At 41.1% G+C, this 19,141-nt stretch overlaps 1 protein-coding gene across 1 annotated transcript; it reads left to right on the forward strand.

Moving 5' to 3' along the window:
- The first annotated feature begins 11,970 nt into the window (after window positions 1-11,970).
- Window positions 11,971-18,346, forward strand: LOC110494437 (large ribosomal subunit protein eL22). The gene is made up of 4 exons (XM_021569467.3): window positions 11,971-12,076; window positions 14,274-14,390; window positions 16,941-17,065; window positions 18,157-18,346. Exons 1-4 carry the CDS (start codon window positions 12,065-12,067, stop codon window positions 18,299-18,301), a joined length of 399 nt encoding a protein of 132 aa, XP_021425142.1. The 5' UTR covers window positions 11,971-12,064; the 3' UTR covers window positions 18,302-18,346.
- Window positions 18,347-19,141: the final 795 nt, after the last annotated feature.

The raw sequence follows: 19,141 nt of genomic DNA on the forward strand, positions 1-19,141 counted from the left end.
GTGGAAAAGGTACTCAATTGTCATACTTGAGTAAAAGTTAAGACACCTTAATAGAAAATGACTCAAGTAAAAGTGAGTCACCCAGTAAAATACTACTTGAGTAAAAGTCTAAAAGTATTTGGTTTTAAATATACTTAAGTATCAAAAGTAAATGTAATTGCTAAAATATACTTACGTATCAAAAGTAAAAGTATGAATAATAAAAAAAATCCTTATATTAAGCAAACCAGACGGCACAATGTTCTTGTTTTTTATTTATTTACGCATAGCAATGGGCACACTTCAACACTCAGACATCATCTAGAAACAAAGCATTTGTGTTTAGTGAGTCCGCCAGATCAGAGGCAGTAGGGATGACCAGGGATGTTCTCTTGATAAGTGTGTGAATTGGACAATTTTCTGTCCTGCTTAGCATTTAAAATGTAACAAGTACCTTTTGATGTAAGGGAAAATGTATGGAGGAAAAAGTACATTATTTTCTTTAGGAATGTAGTGAAGTAAAAGTAAAAGTTGTCAAAAATATAAATAGTAAAGTACATATACCGAAAAAAACGACTTAAGTAGTAGTTTAAAGTATTTATATCCAAGTACTTTACACTACTGCTCTATTGAGACAATTTTCAACGAGTGCAGACTCGTTGAAAAACATGTTGGTAATCTTTTTAAGAACAAACATGAGTACATATCTTTCCATAATTCATCTAAGGATGAAAAACAAGCTTTGCTTGATTTACAATCCGTTATGTCAATCCTTACCCCCCTGCTGATAAGGGTGGGTCGGTTGTACTCATGGATAGGACAGTTTATGTAAATTAGTGTCATAGACAACTGCTTAACACCTTTTACAAGAATCTCAGAAGTGACCCTACTTCCCAATTTCAGAACACTATCTTAACTGTCCTAGATAGGTATTTAAGTTCTGGTCAAATCACCAACAAAAGAACACAACTTTTTGGCTTTTCAACACTGTAAGTGGTGCGTACTGGCGGCAGAGAAGTCAGACGCAGGAGAGCAAAAACAGTGTTTACAACGGAGCAGTTTAATAATAAAACCACGAGAATCAGAACAAACAATCAATGGGTACAAAACCCGTCGCACACCAGATAAACGTGCACATGCACTTACAATAAACAATTCCGAACAAGGACATGGGGGGGAACAGAGGGTTAAATACACAACACGTAATGATGGAACTGAAACCAGGTGTGTGGGAAGACAAGACATACAAATGGAAAATGAAAAGTGGATCGATGATGGCTAGAAGACCAGCGACGCCGACCGCCGCCCGAACAAGGAGAGGAACCAACTTCAGTGGAAGTCGTTGATAAAATAATGTATATGTTGAAAGATAATGATAAAATAATTCCACTCTGAAACCTTAACTGTATGAAAATGATTACAATCATAAAATTATAAATCTGATGATGTGTGTAGTTTTAGTCATAATTCTAATCTTTCCACTGTATAGTGGAAAACACAGACTGTCTGAGCAAGGCGTAGCTTATGATTTGAACTTGTATGTGTGTGCTGAAGAAAAAAAACGAGAACAGTTAAACTGTGTTTGGACCGACCTGGCTAGGCCTCTGAGGAACCTATGATAGCATAGGTAGTGCTTCTCAAGGTTTCCCTAATCTCGGGGAATGGAACTGTTGGCTGGGCAGTGATACACAGTGGTGAGAACTATAGAGAAGGATAAAACTCACCTACTGTTTGTGTGGAAGTATGTGCGTAGGATACCTACTGTTTGTGTGGAAGTATGTGCGTAGGATACCTACTGTTTGTGTGGAAGTATATGCGTAGGATACCTACTGTTTGTGTGGAAGTATGTGCGTAGGATACCTACTGTTTGTGTGGAAGTATATGCGTAGGATACCTACTGTTTGTGTGGAAGTATGTGCGTAGGATACCTACTGTTTGTGTGGAAGTATGTGCGTAGGATACCTACTGTTTGTGTGGAAGTATGTGCGTAGGATACCTACTGTTTGTGTGGAAGTATGTGCGTAGGATACCTACTGTTTGTATGGAAGTATGTGCGTAGGATACCTACTGTTTGTGTGGAAGTATATGCGTAGGATACCTACTGTTTGTGTGGAAGTATATGCGTAGGATACCTACTGTTTGTGTGGAAGTATGTGTGTAGGATACCTACTGTTTGTGTGGAAGTATGTGCTTAGAATACCTACTGTTTGTGCGGAAGTATGTGTGTAGGATACCTACTGTTTGTGTGGATGTATGTGTGTAGGATACCTACTGTTTGTGTGGAAGTATGTGCGTAGCTATAAAATGGATGTCTTTGTATAATGGACTTTAGAACGTTCTCTGAATAAACTTTATATTTTTGCATAAGCTGAGTCTGACTAATTATTATTAAACCCATGGTCTTACAGATCTCGGGGATTGGTCAGAGCTATTGATTGTCAGTTATTATCATTGGGATTGAAAATTCTCGTGACAAACACCCTAAAATTGCCACTTTCTATACTTTGCCAAAATTACACAAGAATGTTACAAAACCTCCAAGACACCCTATTATTCAAATCAAATCAAAGTTTATTTGTCACGTGTGCCGAATACAACAGGTGTAGACCTTACAGTGAAATGCTTACTTACAGGCTCTAACCAATAGTGCAAAAAAGGTATTAGGTGAGCAATAGGTAAGTAAAGAAATAAAACAACAGTAAAAAGACAGTGAAAGATAACAGTAGCGAGGCTATATACAGACACCGGTTAGTCAGGCTGATTGAGGTAGTATGAATATATGATGAACAGAGAGTAGCAGTAGCATAAAAGAGGGGTTGGCGGGTGGGGGGTGGGACACAATGCAGATAGCCCGGTTAGCCAATGTGCGGGAGCACTGGTTGGTCGGCCCAATTGAGGTAGTGTGTACATGAATGTATAGTTAAAGTGACTATGCATATATGATAAACAGAGAGTAGCAGCAGTGTAAAAAGAGGGGTTGGGGGAGGCACACAATGCTAATAGTCCGGGTAGCCATTTGATTACATGTTCAGGAGTATTATGTATTGGGGGTAAAAACTGTTGAGAAGCCTTTTTGTCCTAGACTTGGCAATCCGGTACCGAATTATCAGGTCCTTACTCTGACACGGCCTGGTGTAGAGGTCTTAGATGGTAGGCAGCTTAGCCCCAGTGATGTACTGGGCCGTACGCACTACCCTCTGTAGTGCCTTGCGGTCGGAGGCTGAGCAATTGCCGTACCAGGCAGGGATGCAACCAATGCTCTCGATGTTGCAGCTGTAGAATCTTTTGAGGATCTCAGGACTCATGCCAAATCTTTTTAGTTTCCTGAGGAGGAATAGGCTTTGTCGTGCCCTCTTTACGATTGTCTTGGTGTGTTTGGACCATTCGAGTTTGTTGTTGATGTGGACACCAAGGAACTTGAAGCTCTCAACCTGCTCCACTACAGCCCCGTCAATGAGAATGGGGGAGTGCTCGGTCCTCCTTTTCCTGTAGTCCACAATCATCTCCTTTGTCTTGGTTACGTTGAGGGATAGGTTGTTATTCTGGCACCACCCAGCCAGATCGCTGACATCCTTCCTATAGGCTGTCTCGTCGTTGACGGTGATCAGGCCTACCACTGTTGTGTCGTCTGCAAACTTAATGATGGTGTTGGAGTCGTGCCTGGCCATGCAGTCGTGGGTGAACAGGGAGTACAGGAGGGGGCTGAGCACGCACCCCTGGGGAGCTCCAGTGTTGAGGATCAGCAAGGCAGATGTGTTGCTACCTACCCTCACCACCTGGGGGCGGCCCGTCAGGAAGGCTAGGATCCAGTTGCAGAGGGAGGTGTTTAGTCCCAGGATCCTTAGCTTATTGATGAGATTTGAAGGTACTATGGTGTTGAACACTGAGCTGTAGTCAATGAATAGCATTCTCACATAAGTGTTCCTTTTGTCCAGGTGGGAAAGGGCAGTGTGGAGCGCAATAGAGATTGCTTCATCTGTGGATTTGTTTCGTCGGTATGCATATTAGAGTGGGTCTAGGGTTTCTGGGATAATGGTGTTGATGTGAGCCATTACCAACCTTTCAAAGCACTTTATGGCTACGGGCGTGAGTGCTACGGGTCTGTAGTCATTTAGGCAAGTTGCCTTTGTGTTCTTGGGCACAGGGACTATGGTGGTCTGCTTGAAACATGTTGGTATTACAGACTCAATCAGGGACAATCATGTTGAAAATGTCAGTAAAGACACCTGCCAGTTGGTCAGCACATGCTGTAGTGGACATTTCCTGTATTACCAAATCACAAGAGAGCAAACCACACACAAGACAGAGTTATCATAAAGTCCATCTTTAATTATATGAGCTCCATCACAACCCTGTGACTCTCAGATCAATTCAGTGTCTATAAATGAATTATCTGAGAGTGCTTACACATTGCAACTGAGATCCTTTATAGCAAAGACACACATAGCCAGACAGCATTGGCTATAAATTATCGTTCAGCTTTGGTCTCCTAAACTATGTTCTTATCTCGCTCTTGGTACCACTCAGAACCAAAAACACTACCTCTTCCAATGGCATATATCAAATACACCCCCTCCTGGACAAGATCACAGAGAGACAGTGACTGGCACACAGACATTGTGGAGCCAAGAGATAATTGGTTCCCCCAATCATCCCTTCACATGGTTTAAAAGATACGTTTACACATGACACATTCACAGATAAGACTAATCAGACCTCTCCCCTCTCTGGGCCCAAGTAACTTTCCCACATAAGCATGCTATAAAATGAATAAAACATCTTATTTATAAATGTTACCTAAAGAATTCTGATTCTGCCACGACAATGCCCGGAGCACACATCCTGGTAATCTGTCTGGCCCTGCAGCCTTGTGTATGTTGAACTGTTTAAAGTTCTTACTCACGTCGGTTACGGTGAGCATGATCACATAGTCGTCCAGAACAGCTGGACTCCAAAGAAGATCCTGTGTAGATCTGTTGGTGAACCGGATGATGGTTGTCCTCGGTCTCTTGTCTCGATCCTTAAGTCTTCCCAAATGATGGACGATGTCTACATGTTCCTGAAGTTTGGCTTTTGATTCGGAAATGACAGCTCCACAGATGTCAACAACTCTGCATTTGATGTCCTCATCCGTCTGCTCTGGAATTCCATGGAGCCTCAGGTTCCACCTGCGATGGTATGTCTCCGCCTCCTTCACCCTTTGCTCAGTTCAGCCACCTTCTTTTAATTTTCCTGGCAGATAACTTCCACTTTCTTCATGTCACTTTTGAGGGTTTTCACTTCTCCAAAGATAAAGTCAACAGATGGCCTCAATTTTAATCGTTATCTCCCTAAACATGACCTTTCATCTATGTTTGCTGTCAAAAGCATTACAATATTGTTTTGCATGTCAAGAAGTGACACACCCTCTTGGCCTCTCATGTTTTCACCCTGGGGCTTGACTGGAGTGCCGGGGTTGTAAGGTAAAGGCCTGAGCTGGGGACTGGAGGGGCGCAAGTTGTGAGCATTGTTGTCCTGCTCACCACATTTTCATCACCCATTGCAGTATTTCCCCCCCAGTTACATTCTGAAGAGGAGTACCCAAAATCATACTATCTTTTGTGGTTAGTTGTCCATCTGACGATCTCTCCATTTCTTTCCTTTTGGTTCTGGTCATGGCAGTTTCCATGTACGTTCGACAAGCTCGTTTTTGAGCTAGCTAAACTTATCAGGCTATCTAGTATCGTCGCAAACTTAGTTTTAATGGTGAATAACTTGCAGAAAGTAATCAATTACTTTGCTAAATAAACTAACCCATATTCATACGGGGTTTAATGACAGTAGAAAGAATCCAATGGTCATAATTGGGTAAGGAAATCCAATAATTCATTCAGCTACCAAAACAAATGATCTGCACTGACCGCCATCTTTTGCGCGCCCTCGGCTGAAATAGTTCTAAATTAGTTGTTTATTCAGGCGAAGGGTACTGCCATGGGATCCCCTATGGCTCAAAACTATGCTAATGTGTATGTGGGTTACATCGAGAAACAGTCAATTCTCAATCCTCTCGAAAATGTTTCTTGCCTACCATTATTATTTGGAAACGTTACATTGATGATATGTATTTTCTATGGAGGGGTGATGCAAAACAGCTCAAGGCATTCCATGCTTTTCTTAACTCTTGTTCTGAGCACCTGAGATTTACTATGCAAGCACGAATTAAAAGTACGAATCTCAGCGTATCGTAGCATTAGGTGCAAAAACTTGACGTACCCAGATGCGGCCCACTTTTTGGGAGCGAACCACTCGATTTCGTCCCTAAGTTATATCGGCATCGAACACTTCACCCTCCCTAGGAAAGGGGGTGACCTCGACAATTTATGGTTAAAATGAGAGGCTGTCTGGATCTTTCATTTAAAGACCCTTTCTGCCTTCGGTCTCAACGTAGACCTTGGTCTGAAGTCATTTTTGTGATTTTGCTATTCATTGAACATGTTTGTAGGACTATGTAGCCAAATTATATCTATGATCATGTGCTATCCATTTATGTTTCTTATATGTTCTATTTACATCTGTAAATTAACAAATGATATCAAGCCACACACAGACATGATTACAGACACCCGTGTGTGTCCTTTGACACTAAATAAACTAGTGACCCGCAGTGTTAGTCTTTATACCCTGATGAAGACAGCTTGTCTGTCGAAACGTTGGTAATTAATTCAATTATTGCATCTGAGCGCGGCTCTCCTTTTCACGGATTTACTAAATACCGTCATATAGGCCACTAAACTACTCACTCAATGGATTGCATTTCCCCTCGTACACGATCTTGTGGCTGTCTCGTGAGATGGATGTGATTTTGATGTGCATGCAGTCCTCCGATTGACTTATATGAAAGCCGGTCCTGTCTTGAGTCTATATTGCGTTCATAGAGGAAAATGAGGACTCGCAAGTGTAAGTCTTTACGAACATTGTTAGCACATAAAATGCAAGTGTCTTTATTGGCTGTATTCCTCAATATTTACAGGCTAAAATCGCCACTATTGTAGGCTACAGTAGACCTGTTTTCCACCACCAATCAATGCACAGAGAAATATACATAAATAATAATATAATTGATACATGGTGATTTTTATGAGTGTAATCAGATATTAAACATTTTGGTCAATTTGTAGTGTAGGCCAATTAATTGTGCTAATTATGTTCTGGCTGATTGACTATTAGCTCAGAAGAAATTTGGCCCAAGGCGAAACCTAATTAATGAACCCTAAAGTATAGTCTGAGCCATTGTAGTACAGTGGCTTGCGAAAGTATTCACCCCCTTGGCATTTTTCCTATTTTGTTGCCTTACAACCTTGAATTAAAGTAGATTTTTTTTAAAACAACATTTTATATAATTTGATTTACACAACATGCCTACCACTTTAAAGATACAAAATATGTTTTATTGGGAAACAAACAAGAAATAAGACAAAAACAGAACTTGAGTGTGCATAACTATTCACTAAGTCAATACTTTGTAGAGCCACATTTTACAGTAATTACAGCTGCAAGTCTCTTGGGGTAGTTTATTTTATTAATTAGACCATTTAAAAAAAAAAAAAAGCACACATAAAACTTGAAAAAGCCACACATGCACATGAATAAAATCATTGATGATAACACACAAAGTCTGGGACTTATTTCCATTGTGGTCCTCTTGAGACAAGATGGCTAGACAAGATCGAACACAGTATGGCAGTGAAATAATAAAACAAAAACAGAAGAACATCGATCGTCATTCCCGTTACATTATAGGGGTTCTTCATTTGGGCACAGAAGACATCAAACATATTTTAACTTTATTTTTTAAAGCTGCCCAGAGAGGACGTTGTTTTTATGGGCAGAGGCAACTCATTCCATTCTGAGGAACCAGTATACAAGAAAGTACCTTTCCCAGCGTTACTCCTATACCTGTATAAGCACACATCAGCAACACCTGATCTGGTGCTGTGATTACTTTCCTCGTGTTAGGGATGCACACAATCACTTAGATATCTGGGCGCAGGTCCATAAATACTCCTGTAATCCAAACCTAGTCTAATCTGGGACATCCTAGCCTCAACAGGCAGCCAGTTTAGTTCCTGAAAGGAGCTCCTGCCTATGTGAGTACGTGGACTCACCTTCAATACTAGCCCAGAATAAGCTGATCAGGGTATCTGGAGCTTCCCCTTCATAAGTTTAGATAAGCCCCCAAACCAGAAAGTACTAGCATAGTCAAAATGGCATTGAATGAGGGCTGTACTTTCATGGAGTCCTTATCAAGCAGCTTGGACTTTCTAGCCAAAAATGTAGTCCTGGCATTAACCTTCCCTAGCACCTTATTGGCCATGCTCACATCTCCCATGCTTCCATCAAGGATACGTTCCAAGTAGCGAACAGAGATTTTAGTAGTCAGCACCTCACCCCCTAACTCCACTCTGATTTCAGATGACCTACACAATTTAGGTCTGGGTCTAAAAATAATTGCTTAAGTTTTCCCTAAGTGCAGAGAGTTTATTATCTCTAAGCCATTTGCTAATGTTAGTAAGCTCTGTGCTAAGTATGCTCTCCAACATAGTTTTACTTTTATGAGACACCAAAAGTGTAGTCATCCACATAAAGAAAAAGACGGCAAGAACAAGCATCTTTCATATCATTAATATACTATAAAAACAGCAGAGGCCCAAGCACGCTCCCCTGCGGAACGCCACAACTCATTGGTTTTGCCTGAGACAGTGAACCATTAATCTCTACTACTTGCTCCCTTCCTGATAAATAGGACTTTACCCAGCCTAGAGGGATACTGCTTAACCCCCAGTGCTAGTTTGGAGATTAGGAGACAGTGGTTAACTGTATCAAAAGCCTTCTGTAGGTCAAGCAGTACCATTCCACACAGATTTCCCTCATCAATCTCTTTCCTGATGAAGTCAGTCAAGTAAAACAGGCATGAATCAATGTAGTGTGTTTTTCTAAAACCCAACTAAAAATCATACATTAGACCCTGTTTGATAACATATTCATACATTTGCTCATGTACAATTCTCTCCAGGATCTTTGATGTTACACCGAGGATAGATACAGGTCTATAATTCCCAGGGTCAGACTTTATCCCCTTCTTATACAGGGGTATAACTTTAGCTTGTTTCATGTCCCTGGGAAAGGTGCCTTGTTCAAGAGAGATTAACGATATGCGTAAACCAAGGGCCAATTTGCTAAGCAGAATCTATAAGAAACCTTGCAGGAATATTATCCAGGCCTGTGGCTTTGAAGCATTTAAGCTCTGCCAACATACTTACTATTTTGGCTGTTGCTACCTTTGCAAAAGAAAGAGTTTGGCTGAACCCTTAACTTTACAATAGTTCTTGACTTGGTTGCTTCCATACAAACCAGAACTGGTGGGCAGCTTGCTAACCAGCTTTCTGGCAACAGAAGTAAACAAAGAGTTGAATTCATTGGCAACCTCTGTTTTTTCATATACCATCTCCCCCTTGATGTTCAGTCCAATACTGTTTAGTTTAGTTTTTGGTAGTAGTACTACAGCCTAGTTCCTTAAATGATTTCCAAAGCTTTTTAGGGTCATTTTTGTTCTCAATTATTTTCTCAGCAAAGTAACCCCTCTTAGCTTCATCCATCCTACTCTGTGCTTCATTTATGTGATGTTTATATAGGACAAAATCATGCTGATCTTGAGAGTTCTTAATTTTTTTTAAAGGCCTTATTCCTTGCTTGGACAGATTCTAGAATCTCATGCAAGTATGTCTCTATAAGCTTGGCACATCTAGACACAGGGATTTTTGCCTTTGCCCATTCTTCAAGGCATTCTTCAAATTTGTGGGCAGAAAAATCATGTGTGAGTAAGGAGGCCTACAAACCTGACTCAGTTACACCAGCTCTGTCATGAGGAATGGGCGAAAATTCACCCAACTTATTGTGGGAAGCTTGTGGAAGGCTACCTGAAACGTTTGACGTTTGAGTGTAAGTAAACTTCTGCCAGGAGAACGCTACCTGCTACCGCTACGGCATATGACATTCTAGAATATTCTGTGCTTTCAAGTACACTAACGCTTATAAGAAATCCCGCTACGCCCTCCAACGAACCATCAAACAGGCAAAGTGTCAATACAGGACTAAGATCAAATCCTACTACACCGGCTCTGATGCACGTCAGATGTGGCAGGGTTTGCAAACTATCACGGATTACAACGGGAAACCCAGCCACTAGCCGCCTAGTGACGTAAGCCTACCACACCAGCTAAATGCATTCTACGCTCGCTTTGAGGCAAGCAACGCTGAACCATGCGTGAGAGCACCAGCTTTTCCAGGCGACTGTGTGATCACTCTCCATAGCCAACGTAAGACCTTTAAACAGGTTATCATTTACAGACAGATTATCAGGACACATGCGCTGGCCAGCTGACAAGTGTATTCACAGATGTTCAACCTCTGCCTGACCCAGTCTGTAATACCTACCTGTTTCAAGGAGACCACTACAGTCCCTATGCCCAAGAATGCCAAGGTAACCTGTCTAAATGACTATCGCCCCGTAACACTCACATCTAGAGCCACGAAATGCTTTGAAAGGCTGGTCATGGCTCACAACATCATCTCAGACACCTTAGAGCCACTCCAATTTGCTTACTGCCCAACAGATGCACAGATGCAATCTCTATTGCACTCCATACTTCCCTTTCCCACCTGGACAAAAGGAACACCGATGTGAGAATGCTGTTCATTGACTACAGCTCAGCGTTCAACACCATAGTGCCCTTGAAGCTCATCACTAAGCAAAGGTTCCTGGGACTGAACACCTCCCTTTGAAACTGGACCCTGGACTTCCAGACGGGCCGCACACTGGTGGTGAGGATAGACAACGACAAATCCGCCATGCTGGCCCCCGAGTTGAGGGTCAGCATGGCGGATTTGTCGTTGTCTAGTTTGCATGTGTGCATGCTTAGTCCTCTTCTGTACTCCCTGTTCACCCACGACTGCATGGCCGCGCACAACTCCAACGCCATCCATTAAGTTATCAGATGACACAACAGTGATAGGCCTGATACAATAAAATCTAAATGTATTGTTCACATACACGTTTAGCAGATGTTATTGCAGGTGTAGCGAAATGATTGTAACTACGATGACTACTGACTATGATGAGAGAGCCTATAGGGAGGTGGTCAGAGACCTGGCAGTGTGGTGCCAGGACAACAACCTCTTCCCTCAATGTCAGTAAGACAAAGGAGCTGATCTTGGACTACAGGAAACGGAGGGCTGAGCACAGGGCTGCTGCAACTTCAACAGGGCTGTAGCGGAGAGTAGAGAGCTTCAAGTTCCTCGGTGTCCACATCACTAAGGATCTATCATTGTCGAAACACACCAACACTGTCATGAATAAGGCACAACAACACCTTTTCCCCTACAGGAGGCTGAAAAGCTTTGGCATGGGTCTTCAGATCCTCAATATTCTACAGTTGCACCATTTTAGAGCAATCTTTTTTGGGCCTTCCTTTGAGACACCTGGTATAAAGGTCCTGGTTGGCAGGAAGCTTGGCCCCAGTGATATAATGGGCCGCACGCACTACCCTCTGTAGTGGCTTGCGGCCGGAGTCAGAGCAGTTGCCATACCAGGCAGTGATGCAACCAATCAGGATGCTCTTGATGGTGCAGCAGTAGAACCTTTTGAGGACCCTAAATCAAAACAATTTAGTGAATACCTGTAGCCCGGAGCCATGTATTTAGAACTCTATAAACATATGGCTCTGCTGTAGCCCACATATGCCTGTTGACTCTATAATAATTGTGGAGTAGTCCTACTCTCAAAATTGGGTTCCAAGATGATTTCAGCTGATCCATAGTTGAAGTGTAGAAAGACAATACAACTGTTTTGCCCAAATCATACTTTCAGCAGAAAAATAAATAACATGATAAGAAAACTAAGTCAGAAACATCTCATTCAAACTGGGGCAAAGAATATCTCCTGGCCGAATCTATCCCCGATTCATGGATTTAATCTATTTATCTAGACCGGATATAGGGTTGTAATAAGCCCCGCCTCTTCCTTTCTGGACAAGAATCGTTGGCCAACATGGCTCCGATTGTGAGTACTCACGGTGAAATATGTTGTATAGCTAACTATAATATGTTTTTATTGTATGTCGTTTATTGTACTTGATGTGCACGTAATAAATCCATATTGGACTGTGTTTCCGTGAGGCCAAATAAGTAAAGGAGTACCAATAAATGGCTTTGTTTACCAGTTGGGCCTGCACCCAATGAACCACGTTGTAGCAATTTAGTTTATGCGTTACCTAGCTATTCGGCAACTGTATCTTAAACGTGAACCATCGGCACACCAGCTGGCAATGCACTAGATAGAAGTTGTCGTGCTAAATAAAATCCGATTAATGGCACTTTTAAAATGAATACAAATAACCTTGGGCCCGGTTTCCCAAAAGCGTCAGTCAGCATGTGTCGGTTCGAATTTAGTTAGGCGAACCAGACGAGTGTGCTCGCATACTTAATTTAAGATCTGAGACTTTCGCTTGAAAAACGAGAAAGAACCGGCAATAGTACCATGTCCATATTGGGCACCGTAGTCAGTAATACACGTCCTCGAAATAGTCTGAATTAATCTAAGGGTGCGTTCGTATAGTCACTGGCGATCTACTCCGATTTCAGAGCGCACTCGTCTGAGTGCCTGAGCGCAAAATAACTGATTAATTTACGAACGTGCAACACCCGTTGAATATGACCGGTGTCAGTAAATGTAGAATTAAAACGTGATTAAATTGTTGCCAGCGGTACAATTGGTCACCAAAGCTGTAGATAACGTAAACAGCCAAACCAGCTCTGCTAGGGCTGGTAAAATAGTCGGTGAGGTGTTCTCTCATTTGTGACTGAAAATAACTAGCCAACTTTATCCAGCTAACTTGGGTACTTGACTGGCCAAATTTTGGCTGTGCACGACCACATGAAAAACGTTTTATTTAATTAGGCAAGTCAGTTAAGAACGAGTTCTTATTTACAATGGCGGCCAAACCGGACGAGGCTGAGCCAATTGTGCACCGCTCTATGGGACTCCAGATTATGTCCTTTTGTGATACAGCCCGGGATCGAACCAGGGTCTGTAATGACACCTCTAGCACCGAGATGCAGTGCTAGAGTGCTACCGCTGCGCCACTTGGGAGTAGAACTTGCGGGAACACCAAAATGAACAGAAACGTTACAAAATATCATAATATATGCACAAACTGATGGGAATAATGCGTGGGCGCCTTTAAGTACATCGCTAGAACCATTGAGCTCAACGGTTCCAACGATATACTTAAGCATTTGGGAAACCGGGCCCTGGCCAGTTTGATAACACACACCAAGTTAGCTAGTTTTAAAAACAGATTATCCATTATATTATTGTCAAATGGCTGATATAACAATGGAAATAAATGTTTTCAAAAATAGAACGCAGTAAGGAGGCAAGATCAAGAGGGACCATTCTAGCACATGAGAGGGCAGGTAGATGTGTACAGGCATGTAAAAGTGTTTTTTTACCTAAAAGTTTCCAGAATGTCACCTGGCCTAATTATATCAGTACATTCATAAAAACCTATGCATCACAAAACTTCTATTAGATCAAATAAGACCCATGTGGCTCAGTTTGTAGAGCATGGCGCTTGCAACACCAGGGGGTGGTTTCGATTTCCACAGGGCACCAGCACAACAAAAATTATCCACTCACTACTGTTAATTAAGTCTGCTAAATTACAAATTGTAAGATTTATTTTTATAGTTGACCAAATTCAACACTGTCTCATTGACTTCCATACAAAAACTCCTAGCTTGGTGAGCGGGAAAAACTGACACCTGCTGGAGAATGATTTTGAGCCCAGTTATCCCTCTCGCTTCGCCTCTTCCTGTTTTTAACAACCAAGCACCAAAGACGGTACAATATGCAGATTGGCAGAAATTGCTTCTGTAAATAAGAATTTGTTCTTAACTGACTTGCCTAGTTAAATAAAGATAAAATAAATGTTAAACACTGCTAGCACGTTAGATACTTAAACAAAACCGCCAGTGGTGTATTCATCATGCCAACTCTGTTAATTGTTTTGCACCAGAAAATATTTACTCCAAACGGAAATCGTTATGCAACAAAAACAAGTTTCTATTGGACAAATTCGGGTAGGTCCCTCCCTGTTCCGTTTGGTTCTTAAATGGTAATCGACTTCCTTTGCATGACGAAATGTATTTATCAAGTCATTTGGAATAACGTTAGCCCCTCTGCAATGTCTTGACAGAAGAAGCAGGTCATCAAAAAGACCAAAACAGGTGGCAAGAAGAAGAAGCAGATCCTGAAGTTCACCCTGGACTGCACTCACCCAGTGGAGGATGGCATCATGGATGCTGCCAACTTTGTAAGTAGCCAATGTTAGAGAAAATAACATGCAATATCCTAGGGCTGGGAATTGCCACGAAGTTCACAATATGATATTATTGCGTTTCTCACTATTCTATATGTCTTGCGATTCGATACTATTAGTGCGAGTGACGTTCCAAACATATTGCTCACTGTTGCAAAAAGATGAAATTGATTTTTAATCAGTCATGGAAATAAGTTCTGTAAACATGTTGGCTCCCTATTTTAAAAAGATGAAGAACAAGCCTTGAGATGAAAAATACCAGTGTTTTGTCACAGGCACAGCCGACTAGCACTAGCTAATGCTACCTACCCATGTGTTGGTCCCATGTTTCATGAGCATTATTCAACAGCAGTCAAGGTTGTTCTGGCTCTGAGGCCTATAATGCGCTAATGTATTAAGTGGACAATACGGAATGTTTTTTAATTTAAAGACTAATCAACACTGATTTTACGGGGGTGTGAGTTCACTGATGCTCTCTGTTGGCCTATATGTCCATTCAGAAAGTTTCCTAAATTAGCCTATCTCTTTAATATGAATCAAACACTCCTGTCATGATGTAATCTTGTGAAAGGCCTATTTTCAGTAGCTTAGACTACATTATTTCTCTCATTATGGCCTCTTCTCTTTGAAGAACCACCCCCGAATGGTTATGTCGGTGACAGTATTCATTGGCCTGGCCAATTACTGTGACCTCAAATTCCAAGACTGGCACAGCCCTAATTGTAATGTTATTTTTGGTGTTGATGAGTTACTCCGGTGATGGGAGGATAAACTGCATTAAGTAATTAGCCTAGGCACAGAGGCCTGCTAGCCAGCTGCACAGATGGGACACATTTGCAATGTGGTATTTAGCTATGGGACACAGATGGGACACAATTCACTGGTATGTAGCTATGTTTTTATCTATTTGTAGTGCTTTAGCCACTGAATTCTAGTAGTTTTTACTTGAAAGAATAAAACGTCAATCACAAAATGTGCCACTTGCACAATACAGCTAATTCCGCACAGCACCCCATCTCGCCTGGGTTGTAGCCTCAGCGAACGGCGTGGGGCACTAGCATTCGTCATGGATGTGGGGGTTGTAAAACATGAATTTGGACCAATCCCCGACAACCCATATATCAAACTTTAGCTACTAAGCTCTACTTTGTAACTTTCTGTTTGTTTTTGTCTCTGATAACATTTGAATGACAGAAGTGATGAAAACCTTTACTTTATATTTCTGTCAAAATATGTCCGATGACTGAAACACCCTCAGGACTTCCCACACTTCTTGGAAATACAATGTTGCATCGGTCTTACTGTGGTATGTTTGGGAATACTCATCGCAAATATGAAAACAGATTTGGCAAGTTTCACAAATTGGGCAGTCCCACAGATCTGAATGTTCTTAGCAAGGCACCTGCTTTACATTTGGGCTCATATCGTGTCAATATCATAAAGCACAGTATTGGGATTGTTAGACATGGGTAACAACTGCCACATTAATGTTTTCAAATTAGTTATCTATTTTGACAAGCATATTATTGACATTTAGTGGGGAGAAAAATATATTTTGGGGGGTAGAATCCATTGTTGCGTCAACCTAACGCCATAATAATATCGCCGAAATGTAACTATTGATTGTATTTATTTTTTCACTACAATATCCTATTAAATGTCTTTATTACTAGAGAAGGGCCCTATTATTTCGATGTAAACATTGCATGGCACAAATGATTCATAATCCAGATACTCCTGGTTTATCCACGTTATGCTGACACTGGCCTGTCTTCAATGTAGTAACGCGACAACTGTATTGGGTAGTGGGGTATGATATTTTGCAGTTGGTGTGTTACAAGGCAGACAATTATGATTCAGATTAGGGGTTTTTGAGGTTGGTTTCGGTTGGATTATAAACAAATAATCACGTTTTTTTGGTTTCAATTATTTTTGTGGGTTGACTGCTGTAATAACACTGAATAAATGTCCGATGGTGGTGACTGCCCATTACTGGTTCACTTACTAACCATCATTTATTTACTTGACTTTAATAAAATATTTGTTTTATGTTATGACGTATCAGTACTTTGGACTAACAGATTGTTTGTTGGTCAGCTCGGGCCCAGGTTATTACAGTTGTGAAACGTGAATGCCATTTGTGGCTAGCATTAATGCAAGGTGACTCGGTACATCTGGGCTTTATTTAATGGGGGTCAGGGTTCAAATTATACATTGACTATTGGCTAGCCCCAAAGTGTTCTGGGGGTGCCTGACGTATCCTGATAGTTGCAATGACACTTGTACTTGTCTTCTCTTACTTGCACTGATTTTGCTGTTAGCTGCTTTGAGGAACTTTTAGTTAGGTACAACAACCACATATAGTCATACTAACTAAAGTTAAATGTGTTAACTAAATTCCTCTGAATTAGAGCATCTACTAAATGTTTAACATGTAAATTATATTGACAGAATATTTGCAGCAGTATGTAGCAGTCATTACAGCTAGTATCCATATTTGGGAGAAAGACTGTCCTAAAATACACCTTTGGTCTTGTTGGTTAGGAGCAATTCCTGCAGGAGCGCATCAAGGTCAACGGTAAAGCTGGGAACCTGGGTGGTGGTGTGGTGTCCATTGAGAGGAGCAAGAGCAAAATCGCTGTGAATTCTGAAGTGCCCTTCTCCAAAAGGTATGTTTAAATATAGATTTGATTCATCTTTTGAAATGCCCTGCTTGCAATGTGATGTGCCGAGCAACATCACTTGCCATTTTATGTTGTTGTCTGATGTAGGGACTTGGTTTGTCTCCACAGTTATGCATGTATGGGTTATTGCATTTTCACTTGTTCAATTAGGAAGTTGGAGCTGTCTTTTGCTTTGTGATATTTTCCATGTTGCTTCCTGTTATGGGGTCATGGCACTGTTTTGTAATCGATGTTAGGCCTTTATTGGTTTTATTGTTTTGCCTGATGGACAGTCTGGAGCAAATCCATGTATAATGAATTATTTGAAGTGCTTTTAAAGTGATTAGCGTTTGAAATAAGGTCTGCGGCTCATAAAATACTAACATTAGGCGGACTGAGATGTACATGAATAGAAGAAGTTAAGAGACATGGATAGAACGCATGTTATTTTTGGACTTCTGTCAGTTTTATTTCCACAAGTGGAGATGCTGTGATCTGATCAATGTATCCAGCTGTGAACATGATTTTTGTCAGTTCTATTAAAAAAAAATGTCCATGTCACCATGTATCCTCAGACATTCATTGATTCTTAAGCACCGTCTGAAGCTATATTTAACCCTATATGGCATGAAATTATAGAACACTAGCAACTCCCCCACCCCACCTGGTAAATAATTGGAAGGTATAATTTATAATCATGGATTTATTTTATATTGTGCTTTTCATAACAAGAACAATCTCAAAGTTGCTTTAAAAACAAAATTGGGGATCTGGCAGTTCTATCGCATCCCCCGATGACAGGCAGTTTGGAAAGGTACAGTTGAGGGGGGGGGGGGGGGGGTCTCACATTGATGTTTCAATTGTGACGAGGGAGTCCTGATTTGTTATGGGGGTGCAAATTGTTTAGAAAATTGCAGATAGAAAAGTTAAACATTGAATCAACTCCATGTTCTGCATGTCATTTTGTCCTAATTGCACTTTCTGATAAGTTCTCAAAATATAAATCTAACAAATGTACAGTACACCTTTGTCACAATGTAATTTTCAATGGGTTTTACATTGCTGACACTGCTGGTCTTTCCTCTCCTTTCTGACAGGTATTTGAAATATCTGACCAAGAAGTACCTGAAGAAGAACAACCTGAGGGACTGGCTGCGTGTGGTGGCCAACACCAAGGAGAGTTACGAACTGCGCTACTTCCAGATCAACCAGGATGAGGAGGAGGAGGAGGACGAAGATTAAATCCATGCCACTGTCTTTTGTCAATAAAATTTCAAAGGAACAAAAGCTTCTCACATGGTTTTATTTGCTGATTTGAGACTAAACCTGCACGTTTGAAAAAGTGTACCTACTCTGGTTAGACTTGAAAACCCATATTCTTTATCATGCAAAAATATTTGTGCTCTGTGTTTACATGGAGTTGTCTGGGGAAATATTGCAAGCAATAAATGTATTTGTAATCAACAGCTTTCTACTTTGACAACACTCAACCTTGAAACTGACAGTTGATTGCATTCAGATTTAGTTGTGTGTTAAGTTTGTACATAAAAATAATGATTCCATTTATCAATTAATGCTTCAAATAGTAGTGTGTGTGGGCTGAAATTACTTCTTGAATCTGCTTTTAGATAAATGGCGGGCTCTAAAAATGACGCTTCCTTCATTTTATGTGGTCCAACCATAGTGTATGGGCAAAGATGGTTTAAATTGAGTTATCTAGAAACTCCAAAAACTCGGTTTCTTTCGCTGATCACGCCTGGTGACGTTGGCTGGCTAGGCACATGCGCAGAAACACGTCATTTGGTCTAATGGTCGTTTCGCAACGAATTGCGCATGTGCAGCCCGTCAGTCACTCCGAAGAAAATGAAAACGTATCAGTCTATTTTACCAGGCAAGTTAGTTAAGAACCAATTCTTATTTGCAATGACGGCCTAGCAAAAGGCTTCATGTGGGGAAGGGGGATTAAATAAAAATATAGGACAAAACACATCACGGCGAGAGACACCAAAACACTACATAAAACACGGTACAAACATTGGGCAAAGACCACAGCACAAAGGGCAAGAAGGTAGAGACAATACA

Source organism: Oncorhynchus mykiss, chromosome 17 (assembly GCF_057628025.1).
Source record: "Oncorhynchus mykiss isolate SJ-2025 chromosome 17, ASM5762802v1, whole genome shotgun sequence".
Lineage (NCBI taxonomy): Eukaryota > Metazoa > Chordata > Actinopteri > Salmoniformes > Salmonidae > Oncorhynchus > Oncorhynchus mykiss.

Excerpts from the sequence above, each read along its gene's own strand:
- LOC110494437 (XM_021569467.3), top strand. Across the intron at positions 14,391-16,940 it reads TCATGGATGCTGCCAACTTT|GAGCAATTCCTGCAGGAGCG; the intron begins GTAAGTAGCCAA and ends CTTGTTGGTTAG. Across the intron at positions 17,066-18,156 it reads GAAGTGCCCTTCTCCAAAAG|GTATTTGAAATATCTGACCA; the intron begins GTATGTTTAAAT and ends CCTTTCTGACAG.